Raw genomic sequence first — 24,139 nt, 5'->3', positions numbered from 1 at the left:
GTCCCTCCCCCCCCCCCCCCCGCCCCCCTCCACACCAAGGATAAATAAGTTACAGAAAAATTGCCTTCCCCAACATAGGCAGAAACGAATCCCTCTCATTTATACAGTTGCCGGCCACTGTGTAAGACTTTAGTTCACAGTCGTCCTGTTAGGTGCGATACTGATAATGCTGAGTGCACACTTCGATTTTGCATGGTGTGAACTATGACACTGTCGAAGATGAGAGAGTTTGTTACTATCATATAACTTAAACTAATTACATGAAACATGTCATTCTCAAAAACGTGCCACCGAGGAGGTTTCCAAGCTTAACGTACTCATTTCAGAGAGGCAAACTTACGGCTCTGAATAAAGCTTGGATCGCTGCTGTATTAGCAAAATATTTTATTAAAAGGTGGTCCTGCGGTCGAATAATTGAGGGCGGACAAGCTATGCGAATTAAAAATTAGTGAACACAAACAAACAGGGAAACATCAGTAATAAACATTGAAAGGCTGCATATTTAATTTTTTAAAACAGATGGTTTATTTAGTAGGGTCCAAACTCGTACTGGATGGTGGTCTTATGAGCATTTTTACACGTAAATAAATTTACTTATTGAGATATATCATGGCCCTTGAAATATCTAGTGCGACACGAAAGACGACAGAATCCCCACTCTGATCAAGCCATATGTGTAATCAATCTATAAGCTTTTTCACTTACATTCTTAGGTGCCCACAACTTAGATCCGACGCCGATCCGAAGTGTCTCTACATATGTAAATTTAATCACACAACTTTTACTTATGGACCGTCTTACAGCAACTGAATAAAACACAATTTTAGTGCCGTACGCGTTTCGCCTTTATTTTCTGCAAGGCATGACATGCAGGAATTTTGAAACACGATACAAAGAACATATAAGATGTTGGAAGTATGAAACAAACCATTCCACATTTGCAGAGCATTTAAAAGACCCTAACCATCATCCTACAAACATGGAACAAGAAATGAAAATAATGAGAATAAGCAACCATGACAAACATCTTATACAAACGCAAGAAAACTTCCACATCCAGAAAGCCATAGCAGAAAACAAACATGTGATAAATGAACAAACACACATCAGCACAGGCTCCCTACTACACTTAATAAAGAAAATGATAACATAAAACAAAAAAACTCTTCCCCATACCATGTGGACACCCACACAGACATACACACACACACACTCAGCCCACAAAAAAAAATTAAAATAAAATTATACCACACCAAAATACACGCACACACAAGCAGAGACAAAAAAAGACCACACACACACACACACACACAGCACAGCACAAAAAAATTATATCACACCAAAATACACACACACACACACACACATACACATTCGCACACACAAATGCATACACGAACAGATCACAGATACTTCAATAATTACACTCGAATGTTTGGCAATAACATTCGATCTTTGGCAAAAACATTTGACAATCGGCAACAGAAACCAAAACATTGCATTGAAACAAGCGTTCAGTCCATAGTGCTGTGGAATGTGAGAAAAAAACAGCAAATTAGCATTCCTAAAAAGAAGAACAACACCAAAAATGCAACAGGGGCGTAATATGTAAGAAATTGTCCACGCAACCTGTAAGTACAGTTCAGAACATTACTACTTAATAGGAAATACCAACCACCAGAACTGTTTATAACCTATAGGCACAGTGACAAAAATGTAAATTAAATAGCTAACATATGTACATATTCCAGGCCACTGATGATGCCTTGCAGAAAATAAAGGCGAAACGCGTATGGCACTAAAATTGTGTTTTATTCAGTTGCTGTCAGACGGTCCATAAGTAAAAATTATCAATGTACCGTTATATTACACGCAACTGAGGAAGACAGGACTACAAAAGTTGAAGATGTTAATCACACAACTTTTCCGTTCTCTCCGAAGGAACAGAACTCGAGTCTCTCCTCCATCGATGTTCCGAACTGTTCTCCTTTCTCTTCGTCTCTCCTGCTCCCAAGTGCACTTTTTCCACCACTAACATCCACCAACGCCATAAATCCTCAGCCAATGGGAGCTGGAGCAGCTACCCATCAAGTTACACTCTTCGTACAACACTTTGACATACGTGCAAAAGGACCGCCATTCCTACACTAATGGTTATGTAACAGAAATATATATTCTAATCGACAGGCTATGTCATGACGCATCTGGTGACACCAAGTATTATCTTTATCAATTACATGTCGTATTAACATTTACCTATTTCTGCTCCTAGTACACCCTCGTTCATTGATCATTACAGTATTGGTCATAGATTAATAAATCTATTAATTAATAACTACATATTGCTTCTTTTTACTAGCGGAATACTGGAGAACGATTTGGTTCTACACCCTCAGACATGTAACTTAATATTATAGAATATTTAACAACTGTGTAATATTCCTTGTTTGTCTCGACGATGCTACTGTGCAATGCCATTGCAGGTCACATGGTTTATTGTGCCTCGTAAAATTATTTATCACTCAGTAAGTGTAAATAGTAGTGGTGGAATGAACATTTTTATGATTGCAGTTGGCTGTTTTTTGTACGATGTTAGCTAACGGCCTTGCCACAGTGGTAACATCGGTTCCCGTCAGATGACCGAAGTTAAGCTCTTGGATGGGTGACCATCCGGTCTGCCGAGCGCTGTTGGCAAGCGGGGTGTACTCAGCCCATGTAAGGCAAACTGAGGAGCTACTTGTTTGAGAAATAGCGGCTCCGGTCTGGGGAGGGCGGTATGCTGATCACATGCCCTTTCATATCCGCATCCAGTGACACCTGTGGGCTGAGGATGACACGGCGGCCGGTCGGTACCGTTGGGCCTTCCAAGGCCTGTTCGGAGGGAGTTTAGTTTTTATTGCACTATATTGATTGAGGTGACGGTCTTGTACTTACCGTATCAGTCTTGCTAGCCTCATTTCATGTTATTAAAGAAGTGTGTAGTATGTCTGGCGTTAGCCGTATACTTTAGAATCTATCTAACTGCAGTTCATCGCGGCTGTCCTGCGGTCGCCTACATTCACTCGCTCAAGCTAATCTTGTCTTTGTCCGTAGGCCTTCTCCATACCTGCTTCCAATCTTCTAGCTTACTGTTACATATTTACTCAGGCTCAAAACCCACATAACTCTGTGTTATGTTTCACTGGAGTCTCGGGATTCTCCCAAGGCTCGTTCTGTTACAGTCTTCTATTGTGAGCGCATCCTCGACCGCTCAGCAAACACTGAATACTTGTGTGTTCAGTTCCACCAAGTTCCTAACTGTTAAACTAAAGTTATTAAAAAATATTTAAACTGTACCTCCGAATTACCGATGCTTCTACAGGTAAACTCGATTCACATGAACGCATTTACCATATCTCTCTAACGAGTTGAAAGAGTGTCTCTGCATAAAATTGTGCGTCCTGTGATTGCAACCAGCACCTGATTGAATCTTTAAGTACTTCGTCGGAATCACTTCACCACGTGCGTGGGTAGGTGGAAATCAATTGGAGCGAAATCTGGGTTGAAGCGCGAATGTTCAAAAATTTTCCATTTCGTCTGACGTAACAACTCGTATGTTTGCTGAGCAGATTGTTGCCAAATATTGTCGAGCAGAAGCACGAAACTCGTAGACAACAAACAACGTCGCTTGTTTTGAATGATTCTTCCCAGTTTTCTTACTGTCTCACATTAGGCTTCAGAACTCATTATCCTTCTATGTTCCACAAAATTCATAACCAAGATTCCTTTAGCGTACCATAAAGCGATTGCTATAACCTTTGTGGCTGTCGCAGTTCGGTGTGCGTTTTTTGGTTTGTGGGACATGTCGGTTTGAATTTACACAACAGACTCTTGTTTTCTTTCCCCATTAGCATAGGGAAATCATCTCGTCATTGGTCAAGATTCTGTTCAGTGGACCCCGTCTCTTCCACACCGTAGCTATTAAGAGAATCCGGAGAAGCAGTAATCGGTTAATTTTTGTGGTTAGATAACCGGCATTTGAAGCTGACTGCTGAGGGACTCTTTTGCCGCCAACATACGTCGCGCGTAAGGACTGAGAATTTCTCGTGAATTAGGGCTCATACGGGGGCATGTAATAGTTCTCCTCTCGCTCCATTTGCTAATGAAACAGGGAAGGGAATGACTAGTAGTGGTACATGGTACTCTCCGGACTTGCGGAACATCTATGAAGATGTTGATGTAGAAGGAGTATCTGAGACGCAACAACCACGGAATTTGCAGTATGTCATGATCTCCTGCAAAACACTCCGAGAAATCTGAGGAAAGTTATCAACCAGCTGAGGTATCGTGATACGCTGGTTTCCTCCCATTCTTCCTCCAATTTTCTCTATCGGTTCGGTACCTTCCTGACTACAGACGGACGACGTCTTCGTTCATCCTTTCAGTCTTAAACAAATGATACCATTGACGCAAAACACATTCTACCACCATCCAACCATATACGAGCTAAGTCCGCGACTAATATTAACCGGTTTTAATTTTGTTTTCTTTTTTTTCAGTTATCGGTCTTCTTGCTGCGTCAAAATGGCCCGGCACGAATTTATGTCTTGCACCAACCTCTTCATCTCAAAGTAGCGCTTGCACCGAATGTCATCAGTTATTTGTTGGATGTATTCAAATTTCTGCCATCCTTTGCAGTTGTTACCCTCTATAGCTCCCTCTGGTACCATGGAAGTTATTTTCTCACACGTTCTATCATCCTCTCCCTTCTTCAATGTTTCACATGTTCTTCTCCTCTCTGATTCTGTGGAGAACCTCCTGATTGCATACCTTAGCAGTCCACCTATCTCTCAACATCCTTCTATAGCTCTACATCTCAAACGCTTCGACCCTCTTCTTTTCCGGTTTTTCTCCAGCCCATGATTCACTATCATACAATGTCGTGCTCCAAACTCATAATCTCTGTTATTTATCCATTACGTTAGCCTGTCCTTGTCTGCTTCTTTGCCCTTGCTTCCTTCATAGTGTGTTGTTTAGCTTCCCAGGTAGCGCAAACCCTTAACTTCGTCTACTTGATGTTAAGTTTATTAGAAATATCATTTCTGCTACTACTCATTGCTTTCGTCTTTCTTCGGTTTTTCTCAGTCCGTATTCTGCACTCATTAGGTATTTCATTCCATTCAACAAGTGCTGTAATTCTTCTTCACTTTCACTGAGGATACCAAGGTGATCAGCGAATCCTATATTTGATATCCTTTCACGCTCAATTTTGATCCCACTCTTGAACCTTTCTTTTATTTCTGTCATTGCTTCTTCGATGTGAGCTGGAACTCCAGCGCAAATGACTACAGACCTGTCTTCCAGCCTTTTTAATCCGAGTACTTTGTTCTTAATCTCCCAGTCTTATTACTCCGTTTTGGAGCTTGTTCATATTGTGTATTAAACATCTTTCCCTGACCTATAGCTTGCTCCTATTTTTATCAGAAATTCGAAGATTTTGTGGCCACTAAAAACGGTATTACTATAAGTGTTTCATAGTTGGTGGAATCTGCATTTGCAAATTGTTTGTGTGCTGTATCCAATCGAGAAAAATGGAAGTTCTAAGTGCACAGACCTACTGTGTACATCTATCTCTTTCTCTCTCTTTCTTCGGTCTACATGCATACAGAAAATCCTTCAGATTTCTGCATACAGTTATCGTTTCCCCATGAAGGGTAATAAAGAAGTAAGGAATCTACACTGGCAAAGAAATGTGTTGCTAAATGAAATAAAGAAATACCCATTGAGGATCTAACCTAGTATCACCAAAACAGCTAACGAGAAAAACTATTATGCTCAAGGCAGAATCCTCAACTGTTAAGCTGGCGCATAAATTAGTATCATACTTGTTTTGCGTGTTGGTATTCTGAGTGATATGGGTTTATTTATCGATTGTCATTTTTTATTTGTAGTTAACTGTTGCTATTTGAGTTTACATATTGTCATTTTGCCATTTGGAGGTAGTGAGTGGAGGATGGACGCTAGAAGATGGAATGCCAATTGGAGAAATCAGAGCATTTTCGCATATTCTTCTGTCTGAGTTCAGTAGAGGGATGACAGCCAGAAACATTTGCGTCGTGTATGGGGTAAACGCACTGGACAGAGTACAGAAAGGAAAGGGTTGACCCATTCGAAGGAGGATCGTTTTGACAATAGTGACTCACCACGTTTAGCAAGACCTTCGCGGTTTGATGAAGATCGTTTAAACACATTCATCCACAATTGTCCACTTCAGTGTACTCAAAATATTGGCAGATGTGATGAAACGCGATCGTTCCACCATCGTGCGACATTTGCATGCAGTGGGGAGGGTTCAAAAGTTGGGTGCATGTGTACCACAGGCTCTAAGACAAAATCACAAAAATCAGCGACCATATGTGCATCTCTGGTTGCTCGTCATCAATGCTAACATAAGGAAAAGAAAGGTACGGCTGAGCCCAAACAAAGCAGCAACTCCCCATACAAACACCTGCGCGCATCCACAAACATCTGATGGAACAGCGACGGCTTGTTGTTCTACGAATTGCCTCCCCGACGTTTAACCATCGCTGCTGGCATTCATTGTCAATAACTGAGACGTCTTACAGACGCAATCCAAGAACGATGACCAGGAAGACTGCCTGAAGAGATGTTATTCCACGATAACCTCCACCCGCTTCCTGCTAGAATGACAACGAACATTATAAGGGAGCTGAGTTCCACACCCAACTTATTTACTTGATCTGCACCTTCAGATTTACACCTTTTCCACTGACTATAGAACAACTTTCAAGGAACTTCCCTTCCGGATAAAAAAGCGCTCCGAACATGGCTAGACGAGTTCTTCGCCTCAAAACCGTATCATTTCTACAGTCGAGGAATCTAAAAGTTACCCTAACGTTGGCAGACTTGTAAATAGTGAAGGAAAATATAGTATTGATGACTGAAGTCTCTGACTGTGCGGCTGGTCCCGGGGAAGGTTCGAGTCCTCCCTCGGGCATGGGTGTGTGTGTTTGTCCTTAGGATAATGTAGGTTAAGTATTGTGTAAGCTTGGGGACTGATGACCTTAGCAGTTAAGTCCCATAAGATTTCACACACATTTGAACATTTTTGAACTAACGTCTCTGTTATGTGTATCTCTTGTGTTTATTAAACTTATGTGAAAACGCTACGAATTTACACACCAATCCAATATACTGCATTTATATTAAAGAAATCAAAGGGAAATTTGGAAAGGGAAGAAAATTCATATTCATGGAGCAGAAATGAAAACTTCACAATTTGTGTGTGATTTTGCAATTATGAGTACTATAGACACGGCAAAGTCTTGGAGGATCAACTGGACGGAAAGGGTAGCTTCTTAAAAAGAGATTATAAGTTTTAAGTTCCATAGAAGTAAAACAAGGGAAATGGAAAGGATAATGGAATGTAGTCGAATTAGATTAGACGATGCTGAGTGAATTAGATCAGTAAATGATACACTAAAAGCAGCACACACATTTTCTTACTTCAGCAGCAAAATAAATGAAGGTAGATGAAATAGAAAGGAAATAAAACGCAGGGTGGCAATGGAAACAAATACCTGTCAGAAAAAGAGATATGTATATGTTAACACCTAATACAAATTGAAGTTTTAGGAAGTCTTTTCTGAAAGAAAATGGCTCAAATGGCTCTGAGCACTATGGGACTTAACTTCTAAGGTCATCAGTCCCCTTAAACCTAACTAACCTAAGGACATCACACACATCCATGCCAGAGGCAGGATTCGAACCTGCGACCGTAGCGGTCACGCGGTTCCAGACTGTAGCGCCTTTAACCGCTTGGCCGCACCGTTTTCTGAAAGAGGTTGCCTGGAGTGTCGATATGCGCGTTAGTGACTATAAGCAGTACGGACAAGACGAGGAAAAAAAATGGCTCTGACCACTATGGGACTTAACATCTGAGGTCATCAGTCCCCTAGAACTGAGAACTACTTAAACCTAACTAACCTAAGGACATCACACACATCCATCCATGCCCGAGGCAGGATTCGAACCTGCGACCGCAGCGGTCACGCGGTTCCAGACTGAAGCGCCTAGAACCGCACGGCCACACTAGCCGGCAAGACGAGGATAGTAGCTTTGAAGTGTGGACTATAAGCAGTACGGACAAGACGAGGATAGTAGCTTTGAAATGTGGTGCTACACAAGAATGGTGAAAATCATGTGGGTAGATCGGATAACTAGTGAAGACGTACTGAATCCTAACGAGAAGAAAATAAATTTGTAGCACAACTTGACTAAGCAATCATTGATTTTTTTAAATGGAGGTAAGTGTGCGTTGGGGAGGAGCTGATAGATAAAATTGTAGAGAGACGTCAAGAACTGAATGCAGTAAGCAGGTTCAAAGAGATGTAGATCGCAACAGCTATGCAGAGATGAACAGAACAGCACAGGACAGACTAAAGTGGAGAGCTACATCAAACCAGCCATCGTTCTGAAGACCACAACAGCGAGAAGTGCAACAGTTACGATACAACTGCCCAGAACAACGACTGTATACACTCAGGTGACAGAAGTCACGGGATACCTAATAATATCGTGTCGGACCTCCTTTTGTCCAGGATAGCGCAGTAACTCGACGTGGCCTGGACTCAACAAGTCGTTGGAAGTCTGCTGCAGAAATACTGAGCCATGTGCCTCTATAGCCGCTCATTACGTCCATTAATGTTCGATGGGACTTACGTCAGGTGATCTGGGTGGGCCAATCATTCCCTTGAATTATCTAGAATATTCTTCGAACCAATCATGAACAATTATGATCGGGTGACATGGCTCTTTGTGATCCACAAAAATTCCATCGTTGTTTGGGGACATGAAGTCTATGAATGGCTGCAAATGGTCTCCAGGTAGCCAAACATAAGCATTTCCAGTCAATGATCGGTTCACAAAGGCCGGAGGACCCAGTCCATTCTACGTAAACACAGCCCACACTATTATGGAGCCAATATCAGCTTGCACAGTGCCTTGTTGGCAAATGAGTCTATGGCTTTGTTGTGTCAGCGCCATCAACTAAAATGGGTCTCATCTGACCAGGCGGTGGTTTTCCTGTCGTACAGGGGCTAATCGATATGACCAGGAGCCGAGAAGAGGCGCTGCAGGCGGTGTCGTGCTGTTAGCAAAGGCACTCGCATCGGTCGTCTGCTGCCATGGCCCATTAACCCCACATTTCGCAGCACTGTCCTAACGGATACGTTCGTCGTGCATCCCACACTGATTTCTGAGATTATTTCACGCAGTGTTGCTTGTCTGTTAACACTGACACCTCTACGCAAACGCCAGTACTCTCGGTCGTTAAGTGAAGGCCGTCGGCCACTCCAATGTCCGCGGTGAGAGGAAATGCCTGAAATTTGATATTCTCGGCACACTCTATACACTGTGGAGCTCGGAATATCGAATTCCCTAACGAGTTTAGAAACGTCCCATGCGTCTAGCTCCAATTAATATTCCGCCTTCAAAGTCTGTTAATTCCTGTCATGCGGCCATAAATCACGCCAGAAACTTTTTCACGTGACTCACCTGAGTTTAAATGACTGCTCCGCCATTGCGCTGCCCTTTTATACCTGGCGCACGCGATACTACCACCATCTGTATTTGTGCATATCGCTATGACTTTGTCAGCTCCGTGTATGTAAAAATATAGAACGATTCAGAAAATCCTGTTCTCTCTCAACAAAAATAACCAACAAAAAATGCCATTTTAATGTTCCACGAAATGGTGAAACAGTAATAAACTTAAAAAAACAATTTTTCAACTTTGATGTCATCTATAACTTTTTGCTTGCTTATGAAACTTCACATTTGATCATGGAAATGGATTTATTGCATTGCTTCCATGCGTTGTAGTTTTAATGTTGACTGACATAATTAAACTTAAATAAAATGTGTTTATAAACCTCCTTTTTGGCTTGGTTGAAAAAATCGTAACCCAGGACGAGCATACGGCTGGATGAATGTGGAAACGTCCGAAAACCGCAACAGGCGAGTAGATCTGATTTTTAACAGCGTATGACTGCATCAAGGCAATCCTCGTCTCTTCAGTTTGTCACATTATTGTGCAGTCAGGCCAGCAAGACTGCAGAATTTGTAGCTCTAGGGCTCCCTTAGCCTCTGTGTTGCACACCATAGAACTTGAGAAAGTCCCCACCACTGAACATATTTACGATCTTGAAATTTCTCATTTTTTCCTTTCTTCTATCACAGAATATGGTACTAATTTATTTACCTCTCAAAATTACGTACAGATAATCATTTCGAGATTAAAGCTCTTCTGCCCGTATTTGCTTATTAATAGATTTGTTTTTCGAGAGGGCCTCCCTTGAGCAAAACACAATTTTTATCTTTTCTTTCATTTCCTAGACATGTTTCGCTGAAGTTCCAGCATCGTCACTGGGCTTTCATTATGTCTCTACAAACATAAACAACAAATAAATAAAATAAAAAAGTAGTAATTAAATAAATAAAACGCACACCCATTGAGCTTCACACACACACACAAATGACAGACAAATCTCACAAAAGTTTAAAGCTCCCGCCCAGAAAACGTTGAACTGTTCAGCAGTTTGTTTCTTTGGTTTGTAAACAGTGACAGTGAAAGGTATTTGGTGCAGGTCTTCACAGTGAAGATAATGGGGAAACTAGAAAAAAGAGAAACATATTGCAAACACTCACACAAACACACACAAGTCTTCCACACAGTATTCACTAATGTTAGGCGTAATCATAATATTTCCAGTCATAAAATTTCGAAGTAAATATCTATTCTACTTTATGTTCTATATGGCCGCAGATGACAAAATGTGAAAGAAAACAACTGGAATAAAAAACATAAAAATCAAGGAAAACCGAAGCATGTATTATTGCAAAACGTTGCCTGTTTTTTCAAATTTGCAAATTCTGTCTTAAAAACCAAAATTTATATTTGTAAAAGTAGTAAAGAGGATTTTTCCTGTTTTTTAGAAAGGTACTAAGAGCCCACTCATGATGCTAGAACTTCACTGAAACCTGTCTGGAAAATAAAAGAAAAGATAAAAATTATGTTTCGGTCATGGCAGGCTCTCTGCAGAAACAAATCTATTACGTACGGATGTACAGAACACTAAACAAGTAAGAAGTGTGCTCATGTTACGATACGAAAGCAGAGAACGACAGCAGCGCTCCAAGTAGCCTGGCAGCCAACCAGAGTCGGCCCTACAAGCTTAAGCCTACACCTACAATACATCATGGCTGTGTCTTCCAGAGAGCACTACAGTAACTTTGTAGTGTACAACTGAATGTGTATTCAACACGCCATCACAGGATCTCTTTATCCATAGAACACAGTAAACTACTGTTGTCTTTCAGTTGTCCAGCAAAGGGATGGACGTGCTTATAGAAACTGGTCAGATGATGGGCACTTATGCTGCTGCAATGTTTATCTTGTTCTGGGAGTTGTCACCACAGTCCACTCGCCTGGCAATCTGCAGTTCAAAAAAAATGGTTCAAATGTCTCTGAGCACTGTGGGACTTTAATTCTGAGGTCATCAGTCCCCTAGAACTTAGTACTACGTACACCTAACTAATCTAAGGACATCACACACATCCATGTCCGAGGTAGGATTCGAACCTGCGACCGCAGCGGTCGCGCGGTTCCAGACTGTAGCGCCTAGAACCGCTCGGCCACCCCCCCGGCCTGCAACAGTTAGATAAGGTCTGTATGAAGAAGTTACAAAGATTGAGGACTCTATTTCGGTACGGTTCTGAAATATTTCATTTCCATCCTGGTTGCACAACAGCGCCGAAATCGCCGCCGCATCTAGGAATCGGTGTAATTTCCCATGAGTAACGTGACATCTAAAAATAATCCAAGATATGCTGGGTGTAACGAGTCTGAGTGCAGATATTTGTATTGGTAATTGAAGACGGTGTACTGAACTACGTTACAGCAGTATTTACATCATTTGCAGCCTAATAATAATAGCTATTACAAGTTGTATGTTTTTAGGTTGGTTAGTATCTCCAAGTATGTGTGGAAATAGCAAGCCGTTAATGCTACTTTTCCCCGGGCCAGCAGGTCAGTTGTTGAAGTGTGGACGCGTGGGCGCAAAATGGTTAGTCTATACTGACAAGCATAGTCCATTCAGTGGTGTTGTTACGACTATGCTGAAAATATCAGGTCGTAAAGTTTGTACCATGTCTGTGGGAAGGCCGTTCGTACAATGAAAATATAATCAACTCACTGATGTGTGTACATATTAAGATGCCACACATAAAAACATATGCACTAATATCCGTTACATCCTGTATAATGAATGCTTAAGTCACAGGAGTCCCCGCCGGACTCGCTAGTTTAAGTTCAATAGAGTCTTTGATAATCATTGCTAAAAATGTGTGAGCATTCTGTAGTGAATAAAAGCCTGTAACTAGATTCCAGGAGGGGACAAGTGCCCCATCTTACCCCTACCTTGCAGACGCCTATGGTCGCACGTCATTGTACCGTCGCACCTTTATGAGACGCTGACACATCCATTAGCAGTGTGCCAAAAGTCCTAACACGTATCCTAATGGAGACGGCCAGAATGACTAACAGAGTAAATTGCTCGCTGCATGGAAATGTCCGCCGGTTCTAACTGGAATTCTCGTAATGCGATAATCCACCGGAAAACGCTTGCTACAGGTGTATTGACCCCTCTTGCCAAACACAGAGCAACTTTCTAGATCATTTGTGAGGTACTGATACTTTCTGCACTTCCGACAGATTTTGAAAGTGGCTCTCCCCATTGATAGCACAGAAGTACAAACGTAAAACTTGGCCACAAATGCGAGTATTTGCACATTGCAACTTTGACAATCACAACAAATTTGTCTTGAACACTGACCATATTCCACTACTTGGAGATACCGTTAACAAGAAGCTAAAGTGGAACTAAAATTGGAGTAGTGGAAATAAACAGAAGACTGTTGCTGTTGTCCCAGTTATCAGACTGAAAGGCTGCTTTGATGCACCTCTGCACACTAGTTTCTCTAGTGCAAGTCATTTCGTATCTTCTTAACTTCTGCACCCTTCTCTCGTGCAAGTCATTTCGTATCTTCTTAACTTCTGCATCCTTCACCCATTTAAACCTGCTTTCTGTTCTATTATTGTTTTTGACAATCTTCCCCACCAACTCTTATACACTTCCCTCCATTGGCAAATTAATAATTCCTTGGTGAATCAGGATATATTTTATCATTCTGTTCCTTCTTGTTTTGTCAAATTGTGCCATGATGATCTTTTTTCCTCAGTTCTATTCAGTATCTCTACGTTAGACACTGGAAATATCCATTTAAACTGCAGCACTATTCCGTAATATCACGTTTCAAATGCTTCTATTCTCTTCACATCCTCCATTTGTCTGTGCTATTTATCCATCACGGTTTACTTCCGTATAAGGCTACATCCCGATCTAATGCATTCAGTGTTACTTTTATTGTTTACTTTACGTGAGACAAGGGCCTTATCGACCATAGGCCTGCTCTACGAGTCTATTCCATTTCCTTCTGACGAGTCGCTATTTGTCCATTTGGTGTTGACGTTCATCCTAATAATGGCCTCCTAGATGTTGTCTCAACACCTAATTCTGCGTCTTGCTCTTCTTCTGGTTCCATCTACTGTTTCGCAGAATGCTGTTCTAGGTACTCTACTCTCCGTCATTCATGATTATTGCCTGTCCAATTCATCCATCTCTTCTTTAGCACTTCGACAATATTATAGTGTTGGTACAGCTCTCTTAATTCTTGAAATTCTTCATTTTTACTTATCGTCCATTCCATTTAATTTTTATAATATACATGTCCAAAAATTTTCCTTGGTATTTTTCTTTCGAATATTAACAGTTTTTCTTCATATTTCTTACTAAATATTTTATGTGTGTTCACTCGGACATGTCCGAAAGAACAGACACCACATATATAATTAAAGCTAGTACGACCAATTGATGACTTCAGTGCGGATGCACATCAGATCGGACTCTTATGGGGATCGGCTAAATGCCGTGAGTAGCGAGGATAATGTGCAAGGGCCGGGCGGAGTGGCCGAGTGGTTCTAGGCGCTACAGTCTGGAACCGCGCGACCGCTACGGTCGCAGGTTCGAATCCTTCCTCGGGCATGGATGTGTGTGATGTCCTTCGGTTAGTTAGGTTTAAGTAGTTCTAAGTTCTAGGGGACTGATGACCTCAGCAGTAAAGTCCCATATGCTCAGAGCCATTTTAATGAGCAAGGGTCATTACATCAGCAGTGTGTGGATAAGCAGAGAGTTTGGGTATGACGGGAGGTGAGTTAGGATAGCGGTGCAGCTGCGATGATCACTGTGTCCAGATGGCGCAGTGGTCAGAGCGTCTGCCTAGCCGGCATGAGACCTGGGTTCAGATCCTGATCTGGCACGTATTTTCAACTTCCCCCATTGATTTCAATCAATGCCCACTTGCAGCTAATGCCATCAGTTCCTTTATGTCTTATTTCTAAATGTTAATTCTTCACATCCGTATAATTTTACTGGGATAGAACTCCATTGATACAAGCAAATTAAGAAGCTAGTACTAAGTCCTCTTTTCTTTAAGATTTTGCTAAAACAAAAGATTTTTTTGTTCGTTGCTGCTAGATGGGCATCTCTTTCTACATCCGTTCTATTGTTTTTAAAAAGACTCGGCAAATACTTGAAGCTGTTAGCTGTCTCGAAAGTTAATCCGTCTACAACCAAATGTGCACCTCTTCGGATTTTCTTACTTGTGACCGATAATCCGTCTTTTCTTCATTAACACATAATCCTGTTTTCTCAGCGACTTTCTAATAAATTTGATCATTATTATTAATTCTGCTTTGGAACTACGTATTAGTGCTTCATCGTCTGTGTAGGCAAGACGCAATATTCACATGCTGCACTAGGATACCTTGTGGGTTAGTATTAGCAAATTCTCTGTCGATCTTCTCTAAAACGGGGTTAAATAAAATAGGTGAAATGGCGTCACCTTGCCACACTCCAGTGACCGCCTTAAAAGTTTCAGTTTCTGCTACAGGCATCTTTATCCGAAACTAAGTAATCTGATTAACTTCGATGGTATTTCAAATTCCTTCGCTATATTTAGGAATGTCTGAGGTTTACGATATCGTATGCCTTTTTGAGATCTAGAAATAATATGTGGACATCTGCACTGGATTCCCACGCCACCTCAGTTAGTTGCCTTAGAGCGCCCCAGTGTTACCTGCCGTAATACAACCACATTCTATTACCATTGTTTTACTTTTATTTGTATTCATCTTATAACCTTTTCCAAAACACTATCCAGTGTGTTATTCAGTTAATCTTACAAATACACTCCTGGAAACTGAAATAAGAACACCGTGAATTCATTGTCCCAGGAAGGGGAAACTTTATTGACACATTCCTGGGGTCAGATACATCACATGATCACACTGACAGAACCACAGGCACATAGACACAGGCAACAGAGCATGCACAATGTCGGCACTAGTACAGTGTATATCCACCTTTCGCAGCAATGCAGGCTGCTATTCTCCCATGGAGACGATCGTAGAGATGCTGGATGTAGTCCTGTGGAACGGCTTGCCATGCCATTTCCACCTGGCGCCTCAGTTGGACCAGCGTTCGTGCTGGACGTGCAGACCGCGTGAGACGACGCTTCATCCAGTCCCAAACATGCTCAATGGGGGACAGATCCGGAGATCTTGCTGGCCAGGGTAGTTGACTTACACCTTCTAGAGCACGTTGGGTGGCACGGGATACATGCGGACGTGCATTGTCCTGTTGGAACAGCAAGTTCCCTTGCCGGTCTAGGAATGGTAGAACGATGGGTTCGATGACGGTTTGGATGTACCGTGCACCTTCCGCCGACCACTGGCGACAACATCGACGTACTGTGGAGACCTCACGCCCCACGTGTTGAGCAATTCGGCGGTACGTCCACCCGGCCTCCCGCATGCCCGCTATACGCCCTCGCTCAAAGTCCGTCAACTACACATTCGGTTCACGTCCACGCTGTCGAGGCATGCTACCAGTGTTAAAGACTGCGATGGAGCTCCGTATGCCACGGCAAACTGGCTGACACTGACGGCGGCGGTGCACAAATGCTGCGCAGCTAGCGCCATTCGACGGCCAACACCGCGGTTCCTGGTGTGTCCGCTGTGCCGTGCGTGTGATCATTGCTTGTACAGCCCTCTCGCAGTGTCCGGAGCAAGTATGGTGGGTCTGACACACCGGTGTCAATGTGTTCTTTTTTCCATTTCCAGGAGTGTACTTCTCCGTCTGTGACAGAATTTCAGTGACACGAGCAGACATTAATGTCTTCATTTCCTCTCCCTAGCCTTAAATCCTTTTCGAAATTTATCTTGACTGTCACTTACAGCTCGCTCTGTGAACAGATTTAAAACATTTGGGACAGGCGTTAACCATATTTAACTTTCCCTTAACTACTACCTCCCTCTCGATCCTATGTTTTACCCCTGTTTTCTTCTGAAACCTAAAGATAGTATTCCATACAACGCTGACAGCTTTTACTAGATCTATAAAAGAATGCTAACCGTTGGCAAAGATCATATTTTGCTATCTTTGAGTAACTATTAGGAACGAAAGGAATATGATACCGTTACGTGGTATGTAGCTTCTGTTACGTTAAAATATATTAAACTGTTAACGTTAAGAATATTTTAAACTGTTTGCTGCATTCTAAATACTAATAGTTTTGGATTTTTTGTGCGAAGGTGGATGGGTTAAATGGCCTATTCGTAGAAACAATGAGGCCATCAGTCCCTCTTTGAAGAGATAGTCCATCTGTAGTTAGTGACATAAGCCAGAAATTTCATTGAATTGTTATGTAGCAGTGGTAAAATCAACTCATTAAAAGCAATATTGAAAAGAGAAATAGGTAAATGAGAAATAAAAATTTATGTGTCGGGCTGGTCTGCAAGTCAGAGAGCAGTCCGCCCTTGTTCTCCCCCCCCCCCCCCCCTCTCAGGGTTCGTCTGCAGTGAGAGACACCTTCCCCACGACTGACGCTCTGACAACCTGATGCAGGGTTAAGACAGTAACGGAATAAGAAACGCCTTCCAACTAGATGGAAATGAGAACTGTAATAGTGGAAATCTAAAGGCTAAAAACGTAATTAACACCGGTGTGACCGACACCAGTAAAGCAGTGTGAGATATCTACAAATCAGTATGTGGCTGGCCATGGTAGAGTGATGCTGGGGCTTAGTATGCGGCGGGGGCATCCCGCCTACTACCGTCCCACCCCCAATCCTATATAACAAACTATTAAGGATAGGAAGTGTAAAATCCTGTTCAGCAGTTCTTTCGTCTTCAGCTGGTGTCAACGATAAGGAACCCTTGACATTCTTAACTTTCATTGGAGTGTTATACAAAGGGGCACTCCTAGAAATAATGTGCTGCAGAAAAACGGTAGAATTAAAGGTAATTAAAAACTCATGAAATAACTGATGATGGTCGAAGTAGAGAGGATATAAAATGTAGACTGGCAATGGCAAGGAAAGCGTTTCTGAAGAAGAAAAATTTGTTAACATCGAGAATAGATTTAAATGTCAGGAATTTGTTTCTTAAAGTATTTGTATGGAAGTGAAACATGGACGATAAATAGTTTAGACAAGAAGAGAATAGAAGCTTTCGAAATGTGGTGCTACAGAAGAATGCTGAAGATTAGATGGGTAGATGACATAACTAATGAGGAGGTATTGAATAGAATTGGGGAGAAGAGGAGCTTGTGGCACAACTTGACTAGAAGAAGGGATCGGTTGGTAGGACATGTTCTAAGACATCGAGGGATCACCAATTTAGTATTGGAGGGTAGCGTGGAGGGTAAAAATCGTAGAGGAAGACCAAGAGTTGAATACACTAAGCAGATTCAGAAGGATGTAGGCTGCAGTAGGTACTGGGAGATGAAGAAGCTTGCACAGGATAGAGTAGCATGGAGAGCTGCATCAAAACAGTCTCAGGACTGAAGACCACAACAACAACAAAAACTCACGAGTGTGAATAGAATACAGGAGTGGTTTTTGCATGAAGAGGATCAACATATGCCCCAAGTCTCAAATCTTGTGAGTGTTTCTGTTCATTACTTTTGCGGATCGTTGGTAGCAGGGAGTGGTACCGCGGACGCCAGGCACTGCTAGGGATGCAGTCAGCAAATATAGATACGAGTGGTGTCTGTTCTGTCGAACTTGTCCAGTAGAACAGACATCACTCATATCTATCATTCTGGACATACCTATAGCTGTACATCAGCGGGATGTGGGTGCAGGAGAGGGCGGCTGGGAGCGGTGGTTCCACAACTCGTCGGACGCGGCCATGAACCGCGTGCTGGAGCGCGTCGAGCTGCTGCCCGACGTGCACTCCGCGCTGCTCAACGTCACCTCCAGCTGGCGCCGCTCCTACGCCTTCCTGGGGCCGCGGGCGCTGCTCGACTTCATCATCAGGACCAACTACAGCGTCAGGTCAGCTCCGCTCCTCGACCACCTACAAACTGTCCTCTCGTCTGAGCTGAACGTATAGCGCTCTTTTAATGACTGAAAAACACTGTCTGGATCACTGTCATATATCAGTGATGACCAGTTTAGATCTGACCAGTAGATCATCTTCAGATCCGTGGTAAGAACTAACATAAAAATGATTTTATGTCTTCCTTACGACTATTGACGAACTGCACTTTCCGGTACTACATCTGAAGATGATCTGCTGACCAGATCGAAACTGGTCATCACTGATAAAATAAAAAGTGATACGGGCGGTGCTTTCCATCATGATGCCAACAGAGATCACGGTTTCACTAGACATACCATCAAATAAAAAGCACTCTTTTATTCAACGCAACCTATATACTCCACCTGAACAGGCCTTAGAAGACCCGACAGTACCGACAGACCACCTTGTCGTCCTCAGTCGATAGGTATCCTCAGATACAAAGGGACACGTGATCACCACACTGCTCTCCTAGCCGTTGTCAGTTTTCGTGACAATAGCTGCAACTTCTCAGTCAAGCAGCTCCTCAATTGTCCTCACAAGGGCTGAGTGCACCCCGCTTCCAATAGTGTTCGATCCGGACAGTCACCCATTAAAGTGCTAGCCAAGCCCGACAGCACTTAACTTGGGTTATCTAACGGGAACCGGTGTTATCACTGCTGCAACGCCTTTGGCCAACATATATACAGGGTGACTCATTGATGTTGAGAAATTAAGATACATTGAGAAATATAGATCCCATATCGAAACAGTACAGAACAAATTCTCGTCGATAATTTACAAGTGATAGGAAATTCTACAACAAACACATTTAGAACGAGTAAATAAAGTGCCTGAAAAAAAGCGAAGCACCCAGAAAAGGAGGAGGTAACGAAACGCAACTTTGTGGGTTGAGACGGTATGTGATGTTATTTCAGTGATTGCAAAGTCCAGTCAAGTTTAGCTAGGAAATATGAGCCCAATTACCAGTATGACGCTAACTCTTCCTCTAGCCTGGATGCATGCACTAAATCTGTTGGGAAGGGTATTATAAGGTCGTTCTGTCCTCTCCTGAGGCAAGATGGCCCAAAACTGTTGTAACTGGTCCTTGATATTCTCAGTACTGGCCCTAGGACGAAGTTGACGTCCGGGCTGGCCCCACACACGTTCTATCCAGGACAGATCTGGGGATCTTGTTGATCGTGGGAAGAACTCAACATCACGCACACAGTTCTCAGAGACTACTGCCATGTGTGGCCGAGCAATCTCCTGTTAAAAAATGACGGCACGATACTTTCGCGTGGGAAGGTAACGTATGGAGATGCAGGATGTTCATGGCGTATGGTTGTGCCATCAGAGTTCCCTCAGTCAGTACCAGCATGACCTGAATGAAGTCGCACCCGATGGCTCCCGACTCCTTGACGACAGGTGTTACACCGCTATGCCTTTCCAAACCATTGGAAGAACGGGACCTCTACCCATGACGCCACCGTATTCGCTGACGTAGATCATGTTTTGTTGACACACACCTACATAGGGAGAGATCATTGTAATAAAATAAGAGAAATCAGAGCTCGCACGGAAAGATTTAAGTGTTTGTTTTTCCCTCGAGCTTTTAAAGAGTGGAGCGGTAGAGAAAATTTGAAAGTCGTTCGATAAGCCTTCTGCGACGCATTTGAGTATGAATTCCAGAGTAGTCATTTAGATGCAGCTGTAGTAAACATGGGCTGGAAATGCCTACCCTAAGAGGTATGAGCATTTGTTCATCTTCGCTACTGTGAACGCCTCTCTTTTACTGAAAAAGTGATCATAGTCTCATTATGTATGCGTTTTAGAGCTCACGTTTACTAGACTTTTTTACTTGTTTTAGTGCAAGGAAACTGCCTCCAAAGTTCGTCAAAGAATTTTTGAAACACCATGTATATCTTTCCTCGCAGGTATGCGACTGTATATTTATAATTTCGTCTAAATATTAAAATTACTTACACCACCGTACCCATAAGTTTGTTCGAAATGGCGGATTATAATTTCCGTTTATTAGAGTACTCCTAATGGCGGACGATTTGGCGAATACGTCATGTCTGTTTGAATGGTGTACAAGAATTCACTATATTTTTTCGTTGTCTTCGTCTTCGGAAAGAAGGAGACAATAGAATTTGGTCTTTGGCCAACGTATTCGTAGGTTCAATTTGTTCATTGCTAATACCTCATAAGGACATTGGAGAAGGAAAAATAAAGAGATATTACAAGAGAGTCGCAAACCAGTCACTACCCCGTCGTCCAGAGGAGAGATCCCACAAACGCCTTTATCAAATGTAAAGCGAACACGTGACTCAGGGCGGAGCGGTTAAAGGCGCTACAGTCTGGAACCGCACGACCGCTACGGTCGCAGGTTCGAATCCTGCCTCGGGCATGGATGTGTGTGATGTCCTTAGGTTAGTTAGGTTTAAGTAGTTCTAAGTTCTAGGGGACTTATCACCACAGCAGTTGAGTCCCATAGTGCTCAGAGCCATTTGAACCCTTTTTTGAACGTGACTCAGGTATGGCTCGAGTGATTACCTGTGCACTTGAAGCCCATGTGTCTTTTGCTCTGCTGTTGCAGCGATCAGACAAAACACTCATGAAGCTATTCAGGCTTTCAAAATGTATACGGTAGTCGAAAAAAAATCTCTCAAAAGTTTTGTGAAATAGTTTTACTAAAAGTAAGAAATGAAATAGATTACAGAAACATTTGACGCACCTCATTTGCTGTACACGATTTCGAGTATCATTGAAAGACGCGGCAAATGTTTCTGTGATCTGTTTTATTTCTTACTTTTAGACAAATCATTTCACAAAATTATTTAACCGACATCTCCAATTTTTTTTTCAAATTTTGTTCAGAAAGCATGATATTATTGACACCTCTTCTACTTTCTAGCGTCTGCTAGAAATGAGCTGAATTTAGTACTTGATTCGAAGTAAACAATTTTGACAGTTATATATTACACCAATGTAACTTTTGTGCCCAAAACAGCTAGGTCTCGTAAAGGCAAAATTTTTAAAACCTCATTTCTCTTCTTGTTGTCTGCAATTCACGAAATGACCTACATTCAGTACTGGATTCAACTGAAGCCTTTTCACCACCGCGAAATATCACATCAATGTAGCTTTTTATGCGCAAAACACCTAGGCCTTGAAGAGATGAACTTTTTGATACTGGATTTACGTAGCTGGTAGCAGCAGTGTGTGAAATATTTCAATTTTCATTCAGATCAGTAACGGAGCTATTTTCATTTCCATGATTACTTTAAAGGAATTATTTTCTTTTAAAACTAGACCTGACGCTGGTCAATTTGATACCCCATTTCTCCATTTCCGACTCTTTGCCTATAAAAATTCGGATTAAAATCTTCGCTTCAATCACTAATTCCTAATTATCCTTATCACTTTCAAGTACATGAAGCCATATTTGCAAAACGTGACCTATCGCTGGTCAATTTGTTTCCCTTTTGTTCACTTCACATTATTCGTTTTGCTTTGAAAATTCGAACAAAATTCCATAGTGTAATTTATGTGAGTCTTAGTTCTCGCACCGAACAAACATTTGACGAAATAGTGAATATGATTTTAGTTCATAACGATAGTGATCGAACCGTTAAAGCAGTCATAGTATTATATATTGGAAGATATTCTTATCCTGAAAAACCATCATCACGATCTGTCTTTTCAAACATCACAAAAACGTTTGTAAACTGAAAGTGTGCAGAAAAAAATATATCAACGAAAAATAACAACAATTGATGACGGAAATCCAACTGATATTTGATTAGAGGTAAAACTGTTCACATTTCACTACGAGGCAGTTTGGATGTGCGGGTGGGATCTGTCAAAGGAGTGTCCTGGGAATACCTTAAGGGGCAGTCACATTAAAAAGAGCAGATGGAAAATGTGAGTAAGCTGTTTATAATTTCAAAAGCAATCGCCATAAATATTAATACATTTATCCCTCTGTGAGACAAGACGGTCAGTGCCTTCGTGGAAAAATGCCTGCGGCTGCATACGGAACCGTGACTGTACCCAGCCGTGCACCTCGTCGTCCGAAGCAAACCGACGGGCCCACATGATGTCAAGTTTGTCTCGACTACACTGTAGAAGCTTCCCTGCTAAGCCCCCAAACAATCTATCAACTATTTCTTGATGTGCAGCATGGATACATCTTGAGGTTATACATGATGACGGAACTGTTTGTGAATTAATTATAGCATCTGGAGATGGCAATTACCAGAGCGGATTATGTGAATATTGTATTACATTAATTAAGGGATCTAGACGTGATAAATTATAAACATTTATTAAATTATAAACATTTATAAAGACGCTTACTTCCATAGGGCAATATGTCAGTTCTTAAAAAATTCCACTAAACCATTTAAGACAAATGCCAGTATGGTTCCTTTAGAAACGGTACAGCAAATTTTCTTCAGCCCCTCTTCCAGCCAGAGGTGTGATCCATCTCTAGTGACCACGTCATCGACGGGGCATTAATCTCTTCTTTCTCTAACTAGATGACAACGATCGACCACGGAGATTTAATGTCTTGCCGAAATACCAGGGCGTTCAATAATCAATGCAACACAATTTTCTTCTCGGCCAGTTTCGGTTAAAAAAATGCAGAATTTGTTGTGCAACACCGTGGAAAATTCCTGGTCCAGCGCCAGTAGTTGCCTGAAGTTCCGTTAGACAGCGGCGCTAAACGTAGCCTTCAAATAGGCTCTGTAATGAAGGTGCGTTCCAGGCAGAGGGCTGTCATTGAATTTCTTTTGGCGGAAAACCAGAGAATCGTATATATATATATATATATATATATATATATATATATATATATATATATATATATATGTGTGTGTGTGTGTGTGGTTCATGGTGTGGGTTCCTGTAGTCATGTCCTAGTTCATGAACCACGGGCAACGTATGAGTGGCCAAGTAAGTGGCCCCGACAGTCGGGATACCAGTTACTTTGGAATAAGGCTGGGCATCTCGGACATATTCTGAGTCGTGGTCACCTTTGTGCTCATACGGCAAAGACTACCAAATCCACCGGTTAGTCCCTCAGCCGTTAGGGGTAAAACCCAATGGGACTCGGGGCAAGTAAGGCTAGCAACCTGCTTCCCTGGTACTTTAAATATGATGCTGGCAACAATCAGAGCAAAATGCCTCGGACCTTCGGAGGTGACGGAGTCCCACCTCTGACTGACAAACCAGGGACTCCTAAGATACGACTTGGCAAACAAATGGTAATGAGATGGGGAGCTATTAATATCAATGGGGGCTACTCTGGGAAGAAGGTAGAGCTGGCAGAGGCTGCAAGTAAGATGGGGCTGGACGTTTTAGCTGTTAGTGACATTCGGGTAAGGGGCGAGAAAGAAGAGGAAGTGGGAGAATACAAGGTCTACCTGTCAGGAGTCAAAGCAGGAATAACACAATGGGGTGTAGGGCTTTACATCAGGAAAGAAATGGAACCCAGCGTAGTTGCAATAAGGTATGTAAACGAACGACTGATGTGGATAGATTTGACAGTGTCTAGCAAGAAAATTAGGATTGTGTCAGTATATTCGCATTGTGAAGGGACAGATCAAG

At 42.2% G+C, this 24,139-nt stretch overlaps 1 protein-coding gene across 1 annotated transcript in view; it reads left to right on the top strand.

Moving 5' to 3' along the window:
- Positions 1–24,139, top strand: part of LOC126190374 (ionotropic receptor 21a) — a 139,564-nt gene that overhangs the window by 42,001 nt on the left and 73,424 nt on the right. Inside the window, exon 4 of the mRNA XM_049931020.1 lies at positions 18,324–18,525. Coding sequence (XP_049786977.1) covers positions 18,324–18,525 — 202 coding nt within the window. The remainder of the gene's footprint in view (positions 1–18,323; positions 18,526–24,139) is intronic.

The sequence above is a fragment of the Schistocerca cancellata genome, chromosome 1 (assembly GCF_023864275.1).
Source record: "Schistocerca cancellata isolate TAMUIC-IGC-003103 chromosome 1, iqSchCanc2.1, whole genome shotgun sequence".
NCBI classification, from domain to species: Eukaryota; Metazoa; Arthropoda; class Insecta; order Orthoptera; family Acrididae; genus Schistocerca; species Schistocerca cancellata.
Note: the sequence above shows the minus strand (reverse complement) of the source record. Positions and strands in the feature narration are given on the sequence as shown.